The 22,525-nt window shown below is 40.8% G+C and overlaps 1 protein-coding gene across 4 annotated transcripts in view; it reads right to left on the bottom strand.

Annotated features, from left to right (window-relative positions):
• Window positions 1–5,478: 5,478 nt before the first annotated feature.
• LOC113647437 (SH3 and multiple ankyrin repeat domains protein 1) overlaps window positions 5,479–22,525 on the bottom strand; it is a 63,794-nt gene continuing 46,747 nt past the window's right edge. For 2 of the 4 annotated variants that reach the window (XM_027154161.2, XM_027154160.2), the window contains 13 exons: window positions 20,994–21,076; window positions 20,506–20,630; window positions 20,062–20,197; window positions 19,901–19,984; window positions 19,717–19,725; window positions 18,432–18,455; window positions 17,311–17,370; window positions 17,104–17,228; window positions 11,248–11,374; window positions 10,952–11,160; window positions 8,342–10,869; window positions 6,980–8,221; window positions 5,479–6,424 (listed from right to left, as the gene is read on the bottom strand). In XM_027154161.2, the coding sequence (XP_027009962.2) occupies window positions 6,343–6,424; window positions 6,980–8,221; window positions 8,342–10,869; window positions 10,952–11,160; window positions 11,248–11,374; window positions 17,104–17,228; window positions 17,311–17,370; window positions 18,432–18,455; window positions 19,717–19,725; window positions 19,901–19,984; window positions 20,062–20,197; window positions 20,506–20,630; window positions 20,994–21,076 (4,834 nt within the window). In that variant the 3' untranslated portion in view covers window positions 5,479–6,342. The remainder of the gene's footprint in view (window positions 6,425–6,979; window positions 8,222–8,341; window positions 10,870–10,951; window positions 11,161–11,247; window positions 11,375–17,103; window positions 17,229–17,310; window positions 17,371–18,431; window positions 18,456–19,716; window positions 19,726–19,900; window positions 19,985–20,061; window positions 20,198–20,505; window positions 20,631–20,993; window positions 21,077–22,525) is intronic. The other 2 variants (XM_027154164.2, XM_027154163.2) reach the window with 2 other exon arrangements.

Raw genomic sequence — 22,525 nt, 5'->3', positions numbered from 1 at the left:
TCTGAGCCCCGAACACTATCAGGAAGACTATTCCAAAGTTTGGGAGCTAAATAAGAAAACGCTCTACCACCTTTAGTAGACTTAGATATTCTGGGAACTAGCAGAAGCCCTGAGTTTTGTGATCTCAGAGAGCGTGAAGGATTGTAACGTGTTAGAAGACTAGTTAGATACATGGGAGCTAAACCATTAAGAGCCTTGTACGTAAGTAGCAGCAGTTTGTAGTCAATTCTATACCTAACAGGTAGCCAGTGTAGAGATGATAAAATTGGGGTTAAAGGTCATACTTTCTTGTCCTAGTGAGAACTCTGGCAGCTGCATTTTGGACTAACTGTAACCTATTTATTAAAGATGCAGGACAACCACCTAGTAATGCATTACAATAGTCCAGTCTAGAGGTCATGAAGGCAGGAACTAGCTTCTCAGCATCAGATACAGACAGGATGTTTCTCAGCTTGGCAATGTTTCTAAGGTGGAAGAAGGCTGTTTTGGTAGTATGGGCGATATGATTTTTAAAAGACAAGTTACTGTCTAGTATAACACCGAGGTCTTTCACTGTCGAGCTACTTGTAATAGTACATCCCTCTAAATGGGAGTTAAGTTGTGAGAGTTTATGTGCACTGGTTTTTGGACCTATGAGTAGTATTTCAGTCTTATCGGAGTTTAACAATAGAAAGTTGCAGCTCATCCAGTCTTTTATCTCTCTAAGGCACCGAGTTAATTTGGACACTGTGGCTATTTCATCTGGTTTTGATGAGATATATAACTGTGTGTCATCAGCATAACAATGGAAACTAATCCCATGTCTTCTAATAATGTTCCCTAATGGAAGCATGTATATAGAGAAAAGCAGAGGTCCTAGAACTGATCCTTGAGGGACCCCATAATTAACTGGTAGTAAACTGGAGGATTCACCATTTAATTCTACAAAATGGAATCGGTCCACTGTATTGGTCAGACAGGTAGGATCTAAACCAGCTTAAAGCCTGACCATGAATACCTGTGTAAGATTGTAAGCGATCTAGAAGAATGTTGTGTCGAATGCAGCACTAAGGTCAAGTAGAACTAATAGTGACATACAGTCTTGGTCCGAAGCTAAGAACAAGTCGTTTGTAACTTTAACAAGTGCAGTTTCTGTGCTATGATGGGGCCTGAAACCTGACTGAAACTCTTCAAGGATGTTGTTCTCCTGTAAGAAGGAGCTCAGTTGAACAGACACAACCTTTTCAAGTATTTTAGACATAAACAGAAGGTGTGAGATAGGTCTGTAATTTGATAGTTCATTAGGGTCTAAGTTAGGTTTTTTGATGAGTGGCCTAATAACTGCCAACTTAAAAGACTTCGGGACGTAACCTAAAGATAACGAGGAGTTAATGATATTAAGAAGAGGCTCACCAGCTTTATGTAACACTTCTTTCAGTAGTTTAGTTGGGATGGGGTCTAGTGAACATGTTGTTGATTTAGCTGTAGTAATAAGTTTATCTAACTCTTCCTGTCCTGTACTTGTAAAGCTGTGTAAAGCCTTAGGTGAGATTGTGTCACTGGTTGCTCTCATATGTTGGGCGTCACCTATTTTATTCCTGATACTTTCGATTTTATCAGTGAAGAATCTCATAAAGTCCTCACTACTGAAATGTGATGGAATAGTGTGTTCAGATTTCTGTGTTTTTGTTAGACTAGCCACTGTGCTAAATAAAAACCTGGGATTGTTCTGGTTATTTTCTATGAGTTTGCTCAGGTGCTCAGAGCCCTAGCAGCTTTTAGAGCCTGTCTATAGCTGGACATACTGTCCTTATACGCAATTCTAAACACCTCTAATTTAGTTTTTCTCCATTTCCGTTCGAGGTTACGGGTCTCCCTCTTGAGGGTGTGAGTGTGACTATTATACCATGGTGCAAGTGTTTTATCTCTAACCTTCTGTAATCTGACTGGGGCAACAGTGTCTAATGTGCTAGTGAATATAGCGTCTATGCTGTTAGTCATTGCATCTAGGTCGTTTGAGTTTAAGGGTACAGTAAGAAGTCCAGACAGATCAGGCAGGTTATTTGTGAATCTGTCTTTGGTGGTCGGAATAATGGTTCTACCGAGTCGATAACGTGGTGAGACACAGTTAGTCTGTTCTACAGGTAGTGTGTACATTATGAGGTAATGGTCTGTGATGTCATCACTTTGAGGTATGATATCTATATCAGTGACTTCTATTCTGTGTGATGTTATTAAATCTAGTGTGTGGTTACGTCGATGAGTTGCACTAGTGATGTTTTGTTTGAGCCCAAGTGAGTTTAGTAAGTCCATAAATGTGAGTCCTAAAGCGTCGTTTGTGTCGTCAACATGAATGTTAAAGTCTCCTACAATTAATGCTTTGTCAAAGTTAACTAATAGGTCTGAGAGAAAATCTGTGAATTCTCTAAGAAAACTGTGTAGGGCCCTGGGGGTCGGGGGTCTGTACACGGTCGCTAGAGCAAGAGACATCAGGGATTTCTTCGTGTGCATGTGCGATAGTGTAACATTACATGAAAGATCAGTGTATTTGTCCAGACTAATCCTACATTTTTATTTAATATTGTAGCAAAATTAACTAGGAATAAAAACACAGGTAAAAAGAAATCATCTATTTGTAGCAGAAATTTCAGATGCTTCAGATTCATTTAATACCAAATAAATTCGTAGATAATGCCGTAGATAATATTTGTTTTTGATCAGTATTTAGGCCATTTTAGTCTCCTTCAATTGACTTGATTTCTTCTTCAAAATGATCAACCTGCATACCAGATCCCTGACCCACATGTTTCTTTAAACAGATACTACCAGTAGATATCCAACCCATTCTAAACATAATACATTCATCATTAGCACATAGCCAGTATGCAGGTTGATAAATTTAAAGAAGAAATCGTGAATTAAAGGAGACTAAAATGGCCTGAATACTGATCAAAAACAGAAATAATGTATCAGTCAGGATTTACGCCTCATTATAGCACAGAGACGGCGCTGGTTAAAGTGGTAAATGTCCTGTTACTGGCCTCTGAACAGGGTTGTGTCTCTTTACTGGTGTTACTGGATCTTAGTGCAGCTTTTGATACCATTGATCGTGTTATTTTACTTGATAAGCTAGAACATGTTGTTGGTGTTAAAGGGACAGCTCTCTCCTGGATCAGGTCTTATGTGACAGATCACTGTCGGTTCATAGATCTAAATGGTGACGACTCTAAACAAACTAAGGTAATGTTATCATGTGCTTGATGAGATCTGACCTTGCTGAAGTGACTGGGAGGTCACCTAAACACAAATGCACACACACATACCAACACACATGCATACCAGGCCACACAAGCACACACCTAGTGGAGAAAAGGGAGAGTACAGTATACTTTGCATCCTCACTGTGTAGATTTGGCACTCTACACTGTATGGAAGATGCTTTCGCTGCAGCACAATAAGAAATAGGATGTCACAGAAACAATAGGTCATGTGTTTGTTACCTCTAGGTTGGATTATTGTAATACTTTACTCTCTGGATGTTCCAGTAGGAGCAGAAACAAGCTCCAGTTAGTCCAGAACACAGCAGCAGGAGTCCTAACTACTGTAGAATCAAAAGATATGAACACATCACCTCTATCTTATCCTCATTGCATCGGCTCTCAGCCAAGTTTCGTATTGATTATAAAGTACTATTACTGACCTATGAAGCACTAAGTGTCTCAGTACCTGAGAGATCTTTTGTTTTTTATGATCCGTCAGACCTACTTCGATCAAAATGTGCAGGCTATTTGGTAGTACTTTTGTACTTCAAGTACAAAAGGCTCCAGCAGGAGGCAGAGTTTTTTCTCACAGAGCCCCACAGTCTTCCTGTGTTTGGGACTCAGACACAGTCTCAGTGTTTAAGTTCAGGATAAAAACACATTTGTTTAGTCTAGATTTTTATGAATAGCTTGTCTTTTGCAGACTGTGGAGTGGTGGGAATCTCCCAGGAAGCCCTCATGTCTGTCACCTTCTGGCTCCAGCCTTTAGGTTATGATGTCATAGCTAGTCATGATGGAGTCCCTGTCTGCACTTAATGTACACTGTCCTTCACCTGATCACAATCATACCTAATAATTCTCTCTCTCTCTCTCTCTCTCTCTCTCTCTCTCTCTCTCTCTCTCTCTCTCACACACACACACACACACACACACACACACACACACACACACACAGTCGATCTACATACTTCACTCCTGAGCTCCCAGTGTTCCGAGTTCCTAGTCTGATCGTCTTTTATTGATCTACATGGTCAGCCAGTGACTCATGGGATTGTTGTGGATGGAGCCACACAGAGAATGTCATGCCTTTTTTGAACCAATGTTGTGTCAGTCAGCTGTATGGTCTGGTCTTTATCAGTGATCATCTGAAGATTTTGGCAGGAAGGAATCAGTGTTGGGTCTGTGGTGAACTCAGAGTTTGCCCATTATTTTCTCAGGAGCTCTCGGTTGCAATATAATAAACTGTTGAAATTACATTTACATTTACATTACTTCCTGTCCAGTGTCACCCAGATGAGGATGAGGTTCACTTCTGAGTCTGGTTCCTCTCAAGGTTTCTTCCTCATATCATCTCAGGGAGTTTTTCCCTGCCACCCTTGCCTCCAGCTTGCCCATTAGGGCTATATGTTAGGAATATATAGTATTTTAAATTTGAAATTAATATTTATAAATTAATTTTTATCTTTTTTTCTCTTCAGTTTCTATACCTCTGTTAAGCTGGTTTGAGACAATGTGAATTGTCAACCAATTGTCAACTATGTGAAATTTATTTGTCATTAAACAAGCTTTACAAATAAACATGTATTTCATAGAGTTCCTGCTTTTTTTTTTACAATGATTCTTGACAATATACGTGTAAAGCACTACGTCAGTGGATGTCTATTCACAACCTCTTAAATTCTAATGGAGATGTCATGACACCTTAACCAATTATAGTCATGATGGACTATAAATTCACGTGTAAAAGACGTCACCTACAGTAGTTGACCTCCTCTCACAACTGATTTACAATAGGGTATATGCAACGTAGCTATAAGTTAAAGTAACAATGATCAAACGTACGTGCAAACGTATCTGAATGCATTTGTAGGAAATGTTCTGTTACATAATTTACCGCTTTATTTTACACATTTATTTGAACAGCTTTATCGCATCCTACCGTATATTTTTGTGAAAAAATAATCGTGTGCCTTTCGTGTCCAAATAATTGAATCACAGTTACATCAAGTCAAAAATAAAAATACATGACAAAAAGTTCCACACAGGAAACATGTAAAGTCATGTTATAATTCACATTGTTATCCATGTGGTTATGAGAAGGTGCTTTGATTTTTTTTTTTCTTTATGTCCCAACCCTCTGTAACAGCAGTTACCAGCTCCCATTCTGTGGCCATTCTGAACTGATTGTTTGGAATTTGGGAAGTTGATGCTGATACTGGACCAAAAGAACACAGATAAATGGAGTATAATTCTCATTTATTCAAATATCTTAATCATTATTCTCTGATAGTCACAATCATAAACTTCATCCTTACACAGCAACAGAAATACCTGATAAGTCTATAAAGCTCTGCATAAATATTTGTCACACATCATAAGTGCTTAATAGTTCCATAGATTTTTACTGTTTCCTAAAAGATGTTTTATAATAACATTAAACGATCTTATAATCTTTGCAGTAACCTGTCACACACTTTATACACATGTTACACATGTGTGCATGTTGTACAGAGATCTGATGAGAAGAACTGATACCCAAAGGAAACATTTATGGCATTCTGTGATCTGGAAGACCAGTTATCTTTACAGTGTGAGAAATCTTTAAGTACTTAACCATTAAATGCTTATTCGTATAACCATTTATTATAATCATTATCATGTAGGTAAAAATAACTTTTGTAAAACTATCATCACCATCATCATATCATCAGAACACAAGTAATGATGAATATGACATGAATTTTACCTGTATACTGTACAGGTTTACAACAATAACGATCATTTCAATGTATTTCTACAAACTTTACATCACCATAGCAAGAAATACTGCCATCACTGTGACTAAATTATATTAAACCATTTTAAGAACCAGAAAGCAGACTTGCATTTTTATGTAAATGCATATCCTCTATCAAGGCTGAGGGTGCTTTCAGATGTTGACTCTTCCAGGTGGATCGATGAAACACTGAAGCAGCTTAGCACAGATTTTAAGACATTTTTATATTAAATTGATTTTTGCTGTTTTTGTGTGTAAATATTTATGCTTATCTGCAGAAATAAGTGACACGTTTGAGAGCCCTGTTTTCTCTACAATATAAAGCCTTCAGCTCTGAGTTCCTTCTTCTCGCAGTCGTTCATTCGGTCCCTCTGAGGAAACAGTGGAGACAGAAAATGGAGATGACAATCTGAAAGAAAGAGTGCAAAGAATTTGCATCACTGATATTACCAGAGATGCATAGATTTTTTTCAGATTGAGTATGACTATGCAGAGCATGCAGAACAGTATCAGCAAGTGTGTCCTTTACTGCTCTGTGCACTCAGGCTAGCCATCCTCACACTCTTTATCTACTGTTTACTCTAAATGCCTTAGAAATGTTTTATCAGGTTATTTATATTCTATCAAGAAGCTGCATTTTGTTCTCTTGATATTTTCATGGAATCCAGTCTGTTTTGCTTTAATATTTCTAGCTTGCAATCTTTTTACATTAATTAGTTCAACACAGTACAATAGGCTTATTTTTACATTTACAGCATTTTGGTAAACACCCTTATCCAAATGTCTTACATTTTTATCTCATTTTATCTCAACTGTGCAATTGGAGGTTAGCAATTGACTTGTAGATTTCAGTCTTTAGGCTATCCAGTGACGAGTGTCTACATGTTCCAGAAGCAGCATAATAATAACTTTATCTGAACCTATAGCAAAATATAATTTTATATTATTTATTATTTTTACTTACCTGTCAGTCATTCTCTTCAGCGCTCGCTCAATGTTCATACGATGTCCGACACGGCTAACTCCAAGATCAAGGAAGTCCTCCTTTGTAAGTGATGGCAGGTGTGAACCATCTATCTCATTGTCTAGGAAGCGCTCTCGATGCTCCGCCAGGTTTAGGTAGGTCAGCCAATCAGCAACATCATATTTGGTCCAGTATGGGAGGGGTTTGGATGCAAAAGGCCGATTGGGTGGAGGAAGGGTTAGAGGCAACAAGTAACTCACACTGGAAGGGGAAGAGCCACCTGATAGGAAGTGTGTAGGGGAGAGAGAGTGTGATGCTAGCAAAGTGTTTGAAGTAGGTGTTGGAGAGGAAGGGGGCATTAGTGGGGGAGTTGGAGGGAAGAAATGTTCAGCCAGAGGATGGGCAGATGATGGCGGTGTGAGGGGGGCCTGCAGATCAAAGGGAGATCCATAAAGGGAAGGAGAAGGAAAGAGAGGAAGAGAGGAAGGACGTGGAGGCCCAGGTTGCGGTCGTTCTGAACAGGAAATAAGAGGACTTGGAGCACGGCGCCGCTGGATATGAAACTCTGAATGCCTTGAATCTGAAGCAGAAAACAAATCCAGACCTTTAGTACGATATTTAGCACGATGCTTTGGCGAACTTGGGTATGGGGAGTAGGACACGGAGGAAGGAGAAAGCGGGGCATGTGAAAGGGATATAGGAGAAATGGGAGGGTGGCTGTATGACGGAGGGGACAATGGAGGGTGTGCAAGTGACAAAGGAGAAAGAGGGGCATGAGGCAGACAGGGAGGAGAAAGAGGACAGTGTGAGAAAGACAGAGGAGAGTGGGATGGGCTCCAGTTAGAATAAGGAGGAGCCTGAGGGGTCAAGGTAGGGGTTAATGCAGGGGTCAAAGGTGAAGAAGGTACAGGATTTGTGGTGAGACTAGGCACCTTGGAGTTAGGTACAATATTTGTGGTTAAGCTGCTAGAGGAAAGTGTTGAGGTTAATGGAGTTGGGGTTAAAGGATTAGGAGGCAATGTATGGGCTAAGAGATTAGGAGAAATAGCCTGGGTTAAGGGATTAGCAGTAATCGATGGTGCTAATGGGTTAGGGATAATAGTTGAACCTAAAGGCTTGGAGTTAATAGGAGTTAAGGGGACAGGAGCCAAAGAAGGGGACAGAGATCTCTGAAGTGGTTGAGAGGAGGAAAGTAGTTGTGCATGGCTTGCAGGAATTAATGAAGACAGGTCTTCTGAAAACCTATAGAAAAGAAAAATCAGATAATCTCAGATAACCTTTAGATGGATACAAATCCAAGATGATCTCCATTTATGATTTAGCTGACTACTTCAAAACTGTCTGTAGTGGAAGGCCTCTGACCTTTGCATTTGATGTGACCCTTGACCTTGCCATCCCCCGAGCTGCTGCAGTTTGTTGCTAAGTTCACTGATAATACTGGCCTTTACATTCGAAAGAGGAGAGTTCAGACGTCTGTCCATAAAAGATGTTCCCTTCACTTCTCCTTTTGCCTCCATCCTTTCATCCAGCTGATAGAATCCTGGGGCAGCACTTGTCTGTCGACGTAGTGATGGTACTGTTCGGCCTACATCCATATTTGTATGTAATTTAGCAGTGTTATGTAAGTGTGGTTTCATATGTGTTGGTGGTGGAGGTTTGCCTTTGTGTTTGTAAGTTTTTGCATGTGTGTCATTGTGCATTTCAAACTGTTGGTTTATGTTAGACAGACAAGAATCCAGGGACACTCTTCTGCCTTCCTTTATTCCACCACTTTCTGTGCTCACACTTCTTTCTTCTTGCCTCTTTTCTCCACTAACACTGTCTGTGTGATGGTCACTGCTGCTGTGACTGTCTGGTTCCTCAATTCCAGAATCCACAACTGCTTCAGGCCATTCAAACCCCTTTGATTTTGACTGGATTTGTTCACCTTCAAAAACCAGTTGACTTGATGAAGGAGTTGTCATGGTGACATTTACTACAGCGGCAGTCACTGTTGCAGCAGCAGTTGTCATGGTGGGATAGGTAAGAGTAGAACTACCATGATCTTGTGCTGGGTAAAAAAGTGGGAAGGGCCTGTGCAATGATGCAGGGTCTGAGGAAGTGAGTGGGGCAGAAGAAGTGGAAGTTAGAGGGAAGATCTGGGGAGATGGAAGTGAAGGAGAAAGAGCAGATTGGGTTAAATTAGCCACTTCACTATCATATGATGTCAAACTGGATGCAGCAGAGTCGACAGCTTGAGGGGAAGTGAGTGGGGGCTGGGGGTGAATTTGTGGCATTTGCATGGGTTTGGGTGGATTGGAAGGAGGTATTTTAGGACAGAGCTGGGGTGGTGGAATGAGAGGAGAAGGGGGAAAGAGAAATGGATGAACAATGGCAGAAGGATGAAAGGTTGAGAGATGAATATCAGGTAGATTCTGAGAGGTTTCTGTTGACTCTGGTGGATCTAGAGGGCTGTTCAGGAGCTGCTGATCATGCTGCAGGAATCTTTGCACATCATGTTGTTGTTCTTGATGAGGATGTTCCTGTTGATGATGGTTGTACACTGTTGCTCCTTGAACTGCCCTGTCCACCCCATTAGCAAATTGTAAAGGTGGTGGTAGTGGTTCTGCAAAGAGAAACTCATCAGCTATGTCCACTGAGGGGGCTGGAGGAGGCAAAACCATTACCCCACCTCCTATTTCATTGTTTGGACCTTCCTCCTTATTTTCATCCCTTTCTCTCTGTGTGTCTGCCTTCTTGTTGGTTTCTAATGCAGGATTACTATAGTGAGTAGCATTAGCACTCAATTCAGTATCCATGCGTAATAATGGGGGTCTATGCTGAGGGGGCTGTTGAGACATTTCTCCATACCCATCCTTCTCATGGTGAAAGGTCTGATATTGATTTATTTTTTCGGTAGGGAACTGCACCTTCTGAACATCTCTTCCATCCCTTTCCACACTCAATATGCCACTACTAGACAATCGCAACATCCTGGGACTCTGTGGTCGACTCAATGGAGAGTGACTTGTTGATGTAGGGCTGCTTCCACTAGGGTAGATGTTAGCCTGTGCTTGGTTCATGTAGGAAGAGGACTGGTGTTGTGAATTGTGGGTAGAGGAATGAGGGATTGGGAAAGCAGCAGCAGTAGAAAACTGGCGTCCAAAATGCCTCTCATCCTTACGGGATCGGCGGTCATCCTTAAGAGCTCGCTCCCGAGCGGCTAATGCCAGGCTAAGTGGACTCGATGGATCAAGAACTTTCCCAGTTAATGGGTGAATAAAGGTAGTGTTGTGCTGAGAAGCATATTGTGGAAGTCCAAAGGCAGGTGGCATACTAGCAGCATCACTTGTGAACAAGCCCTCATCAATTGATTTGGAGGGGCGGAGCCTGGGAGCAGGCTCATTCTGAGCCAACTGGGCAGAGCCAGGCTCAACTAGGACATCATCTTCGGATGAGTAGAAAAAGGAAGTGCTTTTGCGGCGGGAATCACGGAAACGTTCTCTTTCACGTTGAGCTGTTCCACTTACATCTGGAGGAAAGGGTGTAGGTGGAACTGGAGGCAGGGCTGTAGGTGGCTCTGGGATTGATACTGTGTTGTGATGTTCCTCCTCTTTATCCTCATGTTGTGGAGATGGCTCTGCTTCTACACTGCTGTTCTGGCTGCTATGTCCTGAGCTGCTTGTGGATGGTGCCTTGATAATTATAGTTGGAATTGGAATTGAGTTTTTCTCTGATCTCCCAACTCCTTCCTCCACCTTGCGTTGCTTTAGCAATGGCCCCTTACCACCACGGCGACCAGTTGTCTTGGCAATTGCCACAGGCATGTCACATGTAGGTGCAGCACTGCTTGAACCACGCCTTAAACCACCCATTTTAGCTCCTCCCCTCCTAATATGGTCAGCATCCACCTTTAAAAAACATATATAATATATATGATAATATATAAGAAAGAATACAATATGTTACATTGTGTAAATTTATGTTGCTCACCCTACGACTGGATGGAGCTCTTATTTGCATCTGGATGTGATGAGCGGGGTTGTTGTGTATTAACTCTGGCCTCCTGTGAATTGGAACTGGAGGTTCTGGTGCAGAGGTTTCAGGAGGAGGTGGGATATCATCTGGCCCTGGTACTGATAAACTACGAGATAATTTCATAGTGGGAGGGTGAAGATGTCCCCTTTCCTCCTCAGTGACTCCTAAATTATGAAGAGAAATATGAAGGATATATAAAAGAAAATTAACCTAACAGAAATTGTAAGTTGGACAACCAAATTTTGCCTCACCAATGGATTTCTGCCGAAGCATCACCCCATGCTGGGAGGTGTGGGTTGATGAAAACTGGGCATAATTAGAACCATACCCAGACCCTGATGACATCACACCAATGCCTCCCAATTGGTTAAAACTTTGCTGTTTAAAATATACAGTTTAAAATATACAGAATACAGAATAGGTCAGATACATTATAAATATATATATAATCAGACACTTACTTTTTTTATGAAAAAAATCCTTCAGTGCAAATATTTAATTGCATGCTCAAGCACTGGTTTGTGAATGGAGGGTGGAGCTTGGGAAAATGAGAGGTAATGATCTGAACCTGTACAGCATCACTATAACATATGTTTTGTGTTTCAGTCAGGTGGAGAAAGAATAAATGAGTGTGATGAGAGAGCAGGCTTAACGGCACAAAGCCACATGTATTTGAGTGCAAAAATATAAAAAAAAATTGTTGAAAAGCAAAATGAATAGAAAACATTAAAAGAAAGATTTCCTTGAGGATTTCCCAAGGCTGCTTTCCATCTTCTCATTCCTAACAAAACTGAGGCAAGTGCTAAACTAGTGTCAAAATTGTGGATTTTAGGAAGATATGCCATGATGGAATTCTCACCACTATATAAGATCCACTATTCCTGTGTCTGGAGCAGGAAAGGTGCTTCCTGGCCTTTTTCCAAGCTCAGTGGCAAATAGAAAGGGGTTGGCACCCCCGAACAACACTGTCAGTGATTCCACTCACTGAATTCAGGAAGCTCAGCTGCCCATTGGCATTTCCCCAACAGCTCTGAGACACGTCTCAAAGGTGTTTGGTAGAAGATGAGAATTGCCTCAAAGATGTAGTTGACTTTGTGATGCTGTTGCAATTTGTTTCATAGATTCCCAACTCAAGACAAGCCACCCCAATCAAGCTTGGACATATTTTGCACCGGTAAATGTTCAAGAGTGTAAATGCCACACATACAGTACATGAATTATGGCTGCCTGAATCCAACAACTCTTGATTCAATACCTTAATAAACATCCAAGAACCCTTCTGGGTTCTCTGGGGCCCGTTCCCCTGCTCTTCAGTGAAATTTCATTTTGTGGGTTTCCTTAAGAGCGGACACCTGAGAGATTTGTCTCATTAAACTTTATAAAATAGATGTCTAATCTAATTATTAAAAAGAGGTTATAGATAGGGGGTGTGGTGGCCTAGTGTTTAAGGTGTTGGACTACCAATGGGAAGGTTGTGAGTTCAAATCCCCCATACACCAAGCTGCCAAATCTTAACAATCAAGCCCAGCTGTGTAAACACTTTGACAAAAGAAACAACTCAGTTCTTGGTTCTAGAGAAGTTATTCCAGGTAGCTCACTGTAAAACAATCTATTTTCATTATCCAGGCATCTGCATTAATGTTTGCAGGTGGTTTGGGGCAAGTGCGGAATGTCAGTCATTTCTGTCTATTACCAATAATTTGAAAGAATCGGTATGGACCTAATCAAACCATTAGAAGGTTTTGCATGATAGTATTTGGCTTTAGGTTTGTTTTATCAGACTAGTGTCTCTCCACAACATCTCAGTATGCAGTGTTGTGGAGCCACTCTTACAGGATATTTCCTGAAATGGGATCACACAAGAGATCCTGACTGACAAAGCCATGTCTATGTAGTTCACCCTTTGTGAAACTGCACAAATTTATAATGAACAGTTTCATAAGTTTGTCTACAACAATGCTCAGAAAAGGGATCTTATTTAGTTAAGAGATTCAATGGCAGGTCAGGGATGTTGACTATGAGATTTGCATCTGCAGGTTGTGGCTAAGGATCTGCACCTGGGCAGAATTACTCCAGTGTGTGTTTTGTGTAGCAGTGAGCTAAAGTGAATAAGGATAAAATGGGGAAAGACAAGCAATGTGAGGGAGAACTTCAAAGTGTGTGTGTGTGTGTGTGTGTGTGTGTGTGTGTGTGTGTGTGTGTGTGTGTGTGTGTGTGTGTGTGTGTGTGTGTGTGTGTTGAGGGAAAAGATTGGGTGTGCACACATACTGTAAATAAAAACAATGAAAAGTGAAATTCCCTTGAGTTTTGCCAAGCCTGCTATAGGCTCCTCATTCCTGCCCCAACCCCAGGATGAGCTCCATAGTTATTTTATATAGGTTTTATTTGCTCAGTTACACCACACAAATAAAACATTTTAGATCCATGATTTCATATTAATAGTATTAAGGAAAAATATTATATACAACAGCTGTGGATATGCATCCTACCAACTGCCAGTGGAAGCCATGGTTGGATTGCTTGTCTGTTGCCAACTCAGCTGCTGATTGTTAACGACCTGTCTCATGATTTGTATTTTAAGCTGCTGTCTATAATTAAACATCCGCATATGAGTAGCTCATTTACTCAGTTACAGAAAACAGTATCTTCACAAAATCCAACAGTCATTCCTGAGCTCCAATAATGCTCTTGTTCACCAAGCTGATGATCCAAGATGGCGGCACGGCAGCGCAGTAGCACGCAGAGGCCACTCCGGGTCGGTGCTCTTCATGTTCTTAGCTCAACTTTTCTAAGTACATGGACACCAGAGACAGTGGTGTTCATGTGTACATTTACATTAACAGCATTTGGCTTTATCCAAATCCCTTAGCCAGAGCAACTTACACTATATCATTTTTGTACAACTGAGCAGTTGAGGGATAAGCGCCTTGCTCAGGGACCCAACAGTAGCAACTTGGTGGACCTGGGATCAAACTCACAACATTCCGAGTGGTAGCCCAACACCTTAACCAATAGGCTATCACATGCCAACATGTGTACAACTGCCAGACATAATTTCAGTACAATGATCATGGAAGAACCAATATGCATGATGATGTTCTGGAGAAACTATGCAACCTAATGCCGATGAACAGAAGTGGGGGCGCCAAAAGAGGTGAACAAGGAAATGGAAGCGTGGCAAGCGGTCCATGCTTGGCTAAAAACAAACCCTAGCTGGCTGGCTTTCTTGTCTTTCCTACTTACAAACCTTTTCTCCCTGGACAATAAATTGGACTACATCCGACTTGAGCTGCATGGAAAGAGTATAGCTGCATCTTTGTTTTTACAAATATGTGGCTCAGCAACAGCTCCAGATGGTGCCATTCAGCCAGACAGGCTCACCTTGTTTCGGGCCACAGAAATGCAGCTCTGTGCGATCTAGATGCAGGCCATTTTATGTACCCCATGAATTTGCCACAGCTTTCACTGTCGTAGTGTACATTCCCCCAAGCGCTTATACTAAAGAGGCTCTATGTGAGCTCTATAGAGCTATTGGCGATCTGAAGAATGCTCACCTCGACTGACTGATATGCCGGAGAGTTCAATCATGCAAATCTTAAATCGGTGCTCTTTGCCCCCACCTCAGCTACTCAGACCACATCTCTGTTATGCTAATTCCAGCATATAGACCACTCGTCAGATGCTCTAAATCAGCTCTGAAGCAGGTGAAAACCTGGCCAACAGGAGCCACCTCTACTCTTCAGGACTGTTTTCAGTGCAGTGACTGGAACATCTTCAGTGAGGCTGATTCCATCAACTTGGAGCGGTATTGAGGACGTGACTGTCTCCAAGACCATCACCACATGCTCCAATCAGAAGCCATGAATGATAACAAAGGTCCATGTGATGCTGAAGTCTAGAGGCTTAAAAACAGCAAGGGACAAACAGAGCCATCAGAGAGCCAAAGAAGTTTACAGTGTCCTGCCTCAATGATTATAGTCCAGTTTCATTCACACTCATTGTGATGAAGTGCTTTAATATTGTCATCATGAGGCATATCAAGACTCAACTACAAACTTCACTAGACCCCCTGCAGTGCTTATCGTCCAGAACACTCTACGGTCAATGCCACTTCCATGACCCTCCATTCCCTTCACTTCAGCTCAGCATTAAACACAGTACCCCTCAGCACCTGATTGAGAAGCTGAGTTGCACAAAGTTTTGTACAATGTAGAAAATGCACACTGGTTGGCACTATATTGTGTGTTTTTCTCCTGTAGTGTTTTGTTTTGTCTGTCTGCACTGTCTTTCATTTTGCACACTTTGCACTTTATGCAGCTAGGACAACTTGCTTTCAGTCTTTAGCCCTGTGTTGTTCTATGTAGATGTGTGTTGTTTTATGTAGCACCATGGTCCTGGAGGAACATTGACAGCTGCCCAATGCCACATCTTCACAGAAAAAAGTGTACTCCCTTTCTCACAAAATTCTAGCCACAGACACCTATATTGAGGAGGCCTTAGCATCCCGTTTTTTCTGGCCCTCCACCTCAGGATTCTTTTTTGTTGAGAACAAAGGTGGCAGGCTCTGGCCATTCATAGATCATCTAGACCTAAATGGCATAACCGTTAAGCATCCATATCCACTGACACTAATCCCTTCAGCTTCAGAAATCTCTGTGAGGCACACATTTTCACAAAGCTGGATTTAATAAGACCCTACAACCTCATCCTCATTGGAAAGATTAATGAGTGAAAAACTGTTTTTAGTACCACTGAGGCAGTATGAGCATCATATGGACTGGGTAACATGCCAACAATGGTCCAATCTATCATTAACAATATCTTCTTATGATCTTCTGAAACATGTCATTGCTTACATAGATTATATCTTCATTTATTCCCAGAACATGAGACATCACAATCAGCATTCAAGGACAGGCCTCTCCAACCTACAGCACCACCAACGTCTACATCAAGAAAAGACAGAGAGGTGTGAATTCCATACCGCTGTCACCCTGTCATGTCACCAGAGAACTCCCAGCTGGACAATTCCAGCCCTTAACAGTTCCACAATGAACATGCTCACATCTATCTGACAACTCCAGGGGATACAACCCCTCAGTTGTCATCAATCAGTTTTCCAAAGCCTATTGCTTTTACAATTAAAATTTTTTCAGGGTCTAGGCCCTCCAGAAGACATAGTGGCTGACAGAGGACAAAAGTTCACCTCCAGGGTTTAGCAGGCTTTCTGCAGGCAGCTCCAAGGCAATGTGGGTCTAACCTCAGGCTCAGACTAACAGACAGGTGGGGAAGCTAATTCAGAAATAGGCAGATAATTGAGGTGGTCATGCTGCAATTCAGCATACTCCATACTCCAATTCTATAACAGCTGCAGTGCACATTCACACTATCCTCTATCCTCCAGAGGACGTAGTGATTTCTTTGACTTCTTGACTTTTGCATTAGGATTTTGTGTTGTTTGCTGTTTGATAGACTGTTTTTCTGTTGCCAACTCTGACAGATTATTTACCATGTATTGTGTCTAACAATTTGGATTGTAAGCTTCAGTGTCGGTAAACTTCAGCATATAGATTGTCATCCTCATCTACTCTGTTACAATATACATTATAAATATAATATAATATAATATAATATATAAATATTTGCACATATATAAAGATTTTGTAATAAACATTTCCTTTAATCTGCTGTGGGAAATAAATGCTATGATTTTATTTGCTTGATTAATACTGATATATTTACAGAATGTTATCAGAACATGAACATTTGAAACTTTAACATCACTTTTACATTAGACAGATATAGAAAGCCAGATAAAGATGGCAAATGGAAAGAGATGGAAAGAGAAGGATAGTAATGTGGAGAGAAACAGATTTGGTAGTAACTATAGCAACAAGATTTATGTGTCAGCATCAAATGCCTCCTTATGGACATTACACTCAAGGGTATAAACACACCATAATCGGCTAGTCTGTAACGTGGGGAAATGTGGAATTTTGAAGCATTGATGTGAATAGCACTCTTTGAAATTGAATGAAAATCCATCAAATTTGTGCCGATAATGTAACCACAAAACAGGAAGTTGACTATTGCAGAAGTGGCATTACCTCATTAGCATAGAAGCCCTTGTTCCTTTCTTTCCTTCCACCGTGACCTCCATGTCCTTTGTGTCCCTGAGAGTCAGATGTGCTGATTGTCTGCTGAGCAGCAGCTAATATCTCATCCAGCTTATCTAACACATAGCAGTAACACATTTTAAATAGCATTATTCCCTAATATTAATATATCTTAAAAAGAATGTAAAACAGACTTACTAAGGGCCATTTGGTAAACACTCCTCTTCTTATCAGGAGCCTGAGAACTCTCTGACTGATCTACAGACCGAATAAAAACACACTTTTACACACACGTGCACACAAGCACACACACACACACACACACACACACACACACACACACACACACACACACACACACACACACACACACACACAAACAAACAAACAAACCCGGGTTCAATTTCATTTATTTAAGTTCAATGCAGTGCTGAATACTGGGCCTTTTCGAGGAATTCTGCAGTGCCAAGCTTCTGCACCACAATATTTACTGACAAGTACAAGGCAGTGTGGGATGTACTGTACAACTGAAACACTCTCATTGGCCAAATTAATAAAAAAAACAAATGTCAGCTGGCAAACACCAGCAGTTCTACCAAGATCACCATCCTGTACTAACTTCAGAAGCTTCATACTTCTCTCATTCGTCTTTCAAAATCTATACCATGAGCATTTAGTGTTTCCACAAACTGGTGGAGAATCTGTCCAGTCTTGAGGGATGATGAAACGATGGCTCAGTCAGGCTATTGATTAGCAGGTGTTTCGTTCAAATCCCAGAACACTCAAGCTGCCACTCTTGGGTCCTTGTGTAAGACCCACAACAATTGTATTGCTTTGAATAAAGAACACTTTACAGAGCTTACTGTACAAATGCTCTCGACCCCTCTGCAACTGAAGGGATTACCCACCCACAGAAAAGCAGTCTGTATGGGAGATATAACTATCTGATTTTGTATACCAACTCAACTGGACTCAATTGGGATCACTCATCTCTTCTGTACCTTCTGTATGAGCAGTGAATGCTAACAGCAGCAGGTTTCTCTGGCATTCATAATGCCTCAGTGAACTTCTACAACCTCACAGATCATTTAGTGACTACACTGATCCTACACTGCTGCTATGGTCTGCTACTAAGTCTGATGATTCCCTAGAAGTCACTCAAACGCTGCCTGGGATCAGCCTGACGGGGCTCTGCAGAAAGATAGTGCTAATACATGTGAAGCAAATCTGGAGTAAGAGGTGAAGTCTGTTTTTATTAGATGGATATATCTAACTAGTTTTAAAGGTCTGTTGGAATTTCATTGTAAAATTACACTAACCAAGTTTCTTCTTCCATGGTGAAGCTGGAAAAAGAAGGAAAAAAAAAATCATGATTATACCGGACCACCCACAGGGTTAGGGTTATAATATAATTGGGTGCATTGCTGTTAGGCAGAGGGCAAAAAAATCTCTGTTTTATTCATTATCGCATGTTTATCTTATCGCATGTTTATCTTATCGCATGTTTATCTTATCGCATGTTTATCTTATCGCATGTTTATCTTATCGCATGTCTTTGCTACTGTATTTGTATACATATATTCCACTGCATCATCATTGTCTTCTGTACTGAAAGTCTGTAACTTTCTTCAATATTTAAATTGTCTTAGATCTCCATCTGTTGTCTGTCTCCGTCTTGTCTTTAGTCCGTGTTCCTGTTCTGTGTTTTTTTAGTTATTAAATCCTGTTCATTTTAAGCTATCCTGCTTTTGGGTGTGTTTTATCCCTGCACCCCTGACATAATATGTTCTGATTATATATGCTTATTTGGCTTATAATATTATTATGTACTTTGTTTCTAATACCAATACTGATTTATTTGAGGCTGTTATTAAGTCTTCCATTCAATTTAACTTCCAGACACATTAAAATATACTGTAGTCTTCCAGAGGTACGGCCCTTGTGTATGTGCTCCTTGTACACATTACTGCTGTAAATGAGTAGGTGTGAAACACAATGACCCTATCTATGTGTATTTGAAGCCTGGAATGGATTTTTTTTTTCTTTTTCCATCTTTTTTCCTTTCTTCTTTCTTGGAAATTAAATATGCCAACAGTATCAGCATAGTGTGTGAATTGAGGTTATTTACTCTATTTTTCTAAATTAAACCACCACATCCCTGTAAAAGATTTAAAATGAAGAACACTGTACGTAAATGCATCAGTCAGTGCCTCACAATCATGTGAAGTCCTGTGAGACTTCCGTCCTCATACACAACTCTACCCCAACCAGATGCCCTGTAAACCCTTCCATCAAGCTTCCTATAAATAATTACTGCGCCTTGTAATCATATCTGTCTGGCTAATGATTATTTGACAAGTAAAAAAAAAATATTCACAAGTAAAGTGAGCAAAACAATCCTTATAATTGGAATCACACACACACACACACACACACACACACACACACACACACACACACACACACACACACACACACACACACACACACACACACACACACACACACACACACACATACACCCACACACACACACACACACACACACACACACACACACACACACACACACACACACACACACACACACACACACACACCTACCTTTTTCCACTGAGGATCCACCCAGGGTGTCAGGAAGAAGACAAACAGTGACATAATCACTCCATGATGTATATTTATGTACAACAATAAAAATATAAAATGTGAAGCAGTGTGTGTGTGTGTGTGTGTGTGTGTGTGTGTGTGTGTGTGTGTGTGTGTGTGTGTGTGTGTGTACTGTATATACCCATATCCTCTAACTCAGAGGTCATAGATTTGGATCGTAGTGTGATGGCTGGTGGGGTTAATCTCTTTGCCTGCTGCTGTGGAACTGAAACAGGTAGTAGATGTTTATTAACATTACATTACATAAATAGAACATTTACAGTTTAGAAAGTGACCCCTGACCTTTTTTCTTCGGCACCTCCTCGATCTCTGGATTCCGTGTTACCATCACGACCTTCATCATTAAGCTGTTGCCACCCTGACGAATCATATTAACCACCTGTCTATGGCCAACCTTAACAACATTCAGTCCGTTTACCTGCAGTGTGAGTAAGACAACAGGAGGAACAAGAAAGAAAACTTTTTTTGATATGTTTGGGTTATAATGTGCAGGCAGGGTTATTACATCACTGCTACGTTACGGTAATATTTATGTATACAGAGTGAACATGGTTTTCGTGTGTGTATGTGTGTGTGTGTGTGTGTGTGTGTGTGTGTGTGTGTGTGTGTGTGTGTATGTGTGTAATTGAACTGAACACATCACCTGACTCTGAAAATAACTGTGAATTTGTATGAAAGTCCACACACACACACACACACACACACACACACACACACACACACAACCTCGATGAGGAAATCACCCATCCTTAGCCCTGCCCTCCAGGCCACACCCCCCTCGTCCACTGACTCCAGATACTGAAGAGCAGGAAATGCTGGAGTGGGAGTGAACTCCTCAATGGGAGTCTGAGCTAGAGAGAGCAAGAGAGAGAGAGAGAGAGAGAGAGAGAGAGAGAGAGAGAGAGAGAGAGAGAGAGAGAGAGAGAGAGAGAGAACGCACAGCCAGCGAGAGAGAGAGAGAGAGACAGAGAGAGAGAGTGAGAGAGAGAGAGAGAGAGAGAGAGAGAGAGAGAGAGAGAGAGAGAGAACAGAAACAGTGAACCGAGATACAGATATGAAAATTTGAAATTCATAATCTAAGTCATATGAAATATACTTTATATTAAAAATGAGAGATGGAATATTGTGTGTGTGTGTTTGTGTGTTTGTGTGTGTGTGTGTGTGTGTGTGTGTGTGTGTGTGTGTGTGTGTGTGTGTGTGTGTGTGTGTGTCACCTTTAGCTCCTCGGAGCACAAAGCCAAAGCCCTCATTCTCTTTCTTCTGCAGAAGAACTGACTTCTCCTTTATAATGTAATCACTGAGATGGGTTAGGGTTAGGCAGAGATAGTGAGAGAGACAGGAAGTGAGTGAAAGAAACAGAGAGAAATCATCAGAGCTTAGTGTCTGAACTGGGAAAAAAACAGAACAGAATTCAATCAGCATAATCATAAAGTCAGGCTGAGGTGAATCCTGAAGTCTGCATAGTTCCATATCTACTTATAAACTAGGAATTAGGAATCAGGGACCTATAAGTCACCACCTGGATCTGATTCATGGTTTAATGTTCTGTACAGATCACCAGTGACTGATAAGACAACAAGCTGAGAAAAGTCAAGTTTAAAGACATGAATGAGATGATGGCAAAGGTTGAAATAAATCTAATAATTCAGTATATCACCAATAAATCATCAAATATCAATTGTACAATACATTACGATACCTGGTATAACTGCTGCTATTATATTAAGTGTTCATTGCGGCATTTTTGCACATTTTGTATTCTTTGTTCTCACTGTATTTTGTCCTGACTGTCTTCGTGTCTCGTGTCTCACACTGTGTACACCAGGTTGCACAGATGAACTTTATTTGTCTAGGACTAACTGACTTACTAAGTCCTTATCTCTGTGTTGTTCTATGTAGCTCCATGGTCCTGAAGGACCGCTGTCTCATGTCACTGTGTACTGTGTCAGGTATATGGGTGGAATGACATTATAAGCTTCTTGACTTGATATCACTGCATCAATGGTGCTAGTTGTAATTTTTAAATTAATTAATCATGCAGAACAGCACTCGATCCAGCAACGAAGCTTAACGAAGACACTATAAATATCTTAAGATTATCAATGTGGTGCAAAGGCAATTTTATTACACTTTTTATCGAATGTTTTGGTAAATTGATTGTGCACTCTCTCTTTCAATACAAACTGAGTGGGGTTATAATGCACAACTATACAAACATAGCACATAAAGCAGAGCGTGAATGAAAATGGACACTAAAAGACTTTCGAAAAAAAACTTCTCTAAGCTCTTGGCACTGCAATTGGCTCCTGCAGGTATCAAGTGTCCAATCATCTGTTGAGTTCATGCTGCTGGAGCTCATGACATGTTTCAGATCTACACACTGTTTATGAGCAGATTCCACATGTGACACTGTGCGATTGCAAGGGAATATGTCTGTAAACCCCAGAGGAATCTCTAGGTGTGTTTGAAGTGCAATTTTAGTCACGTGGATGACTGAATACATAATCCAACTCTCAGCCTGGACATTTACCTCTGAATTTAAAAATCTAAAGATGTAGCATTACTTAAAATGACATATAAATGCAGATATTCCAAGAAGCACACACACATAGTAATATGCATGATATGACTTGTTATATTATTAAATTGTGTGAACATTTCCTGCTAAACTAGTGGAAATTATTTTTATTTGTGCTGTTTGGAAAGCTGCATTTATGTCACCTCATTCTTCCATGAAATATAAAAA

This window comes from Tachysurus fulvidraco, chromosome 3 (genome assembly GCF_022655615.1).
Source record: "Tachysurus fulvidraco isolate hzauxx_2018 chromosome 3, HZAU_PFXX_2.0, whole genome shotgun sequence".
NCBI lineage: Eukaryota > Metazoa > Chordata > Actinopteri > Siluriformes > Bagridae > Tachysurus > Tachysurus fulvidraco.
The sequence above is the reverse complement of the archived record's forward strand: the minus strand, read 5'-3'. Positions and strand labels throughout refer to the sequence as shown.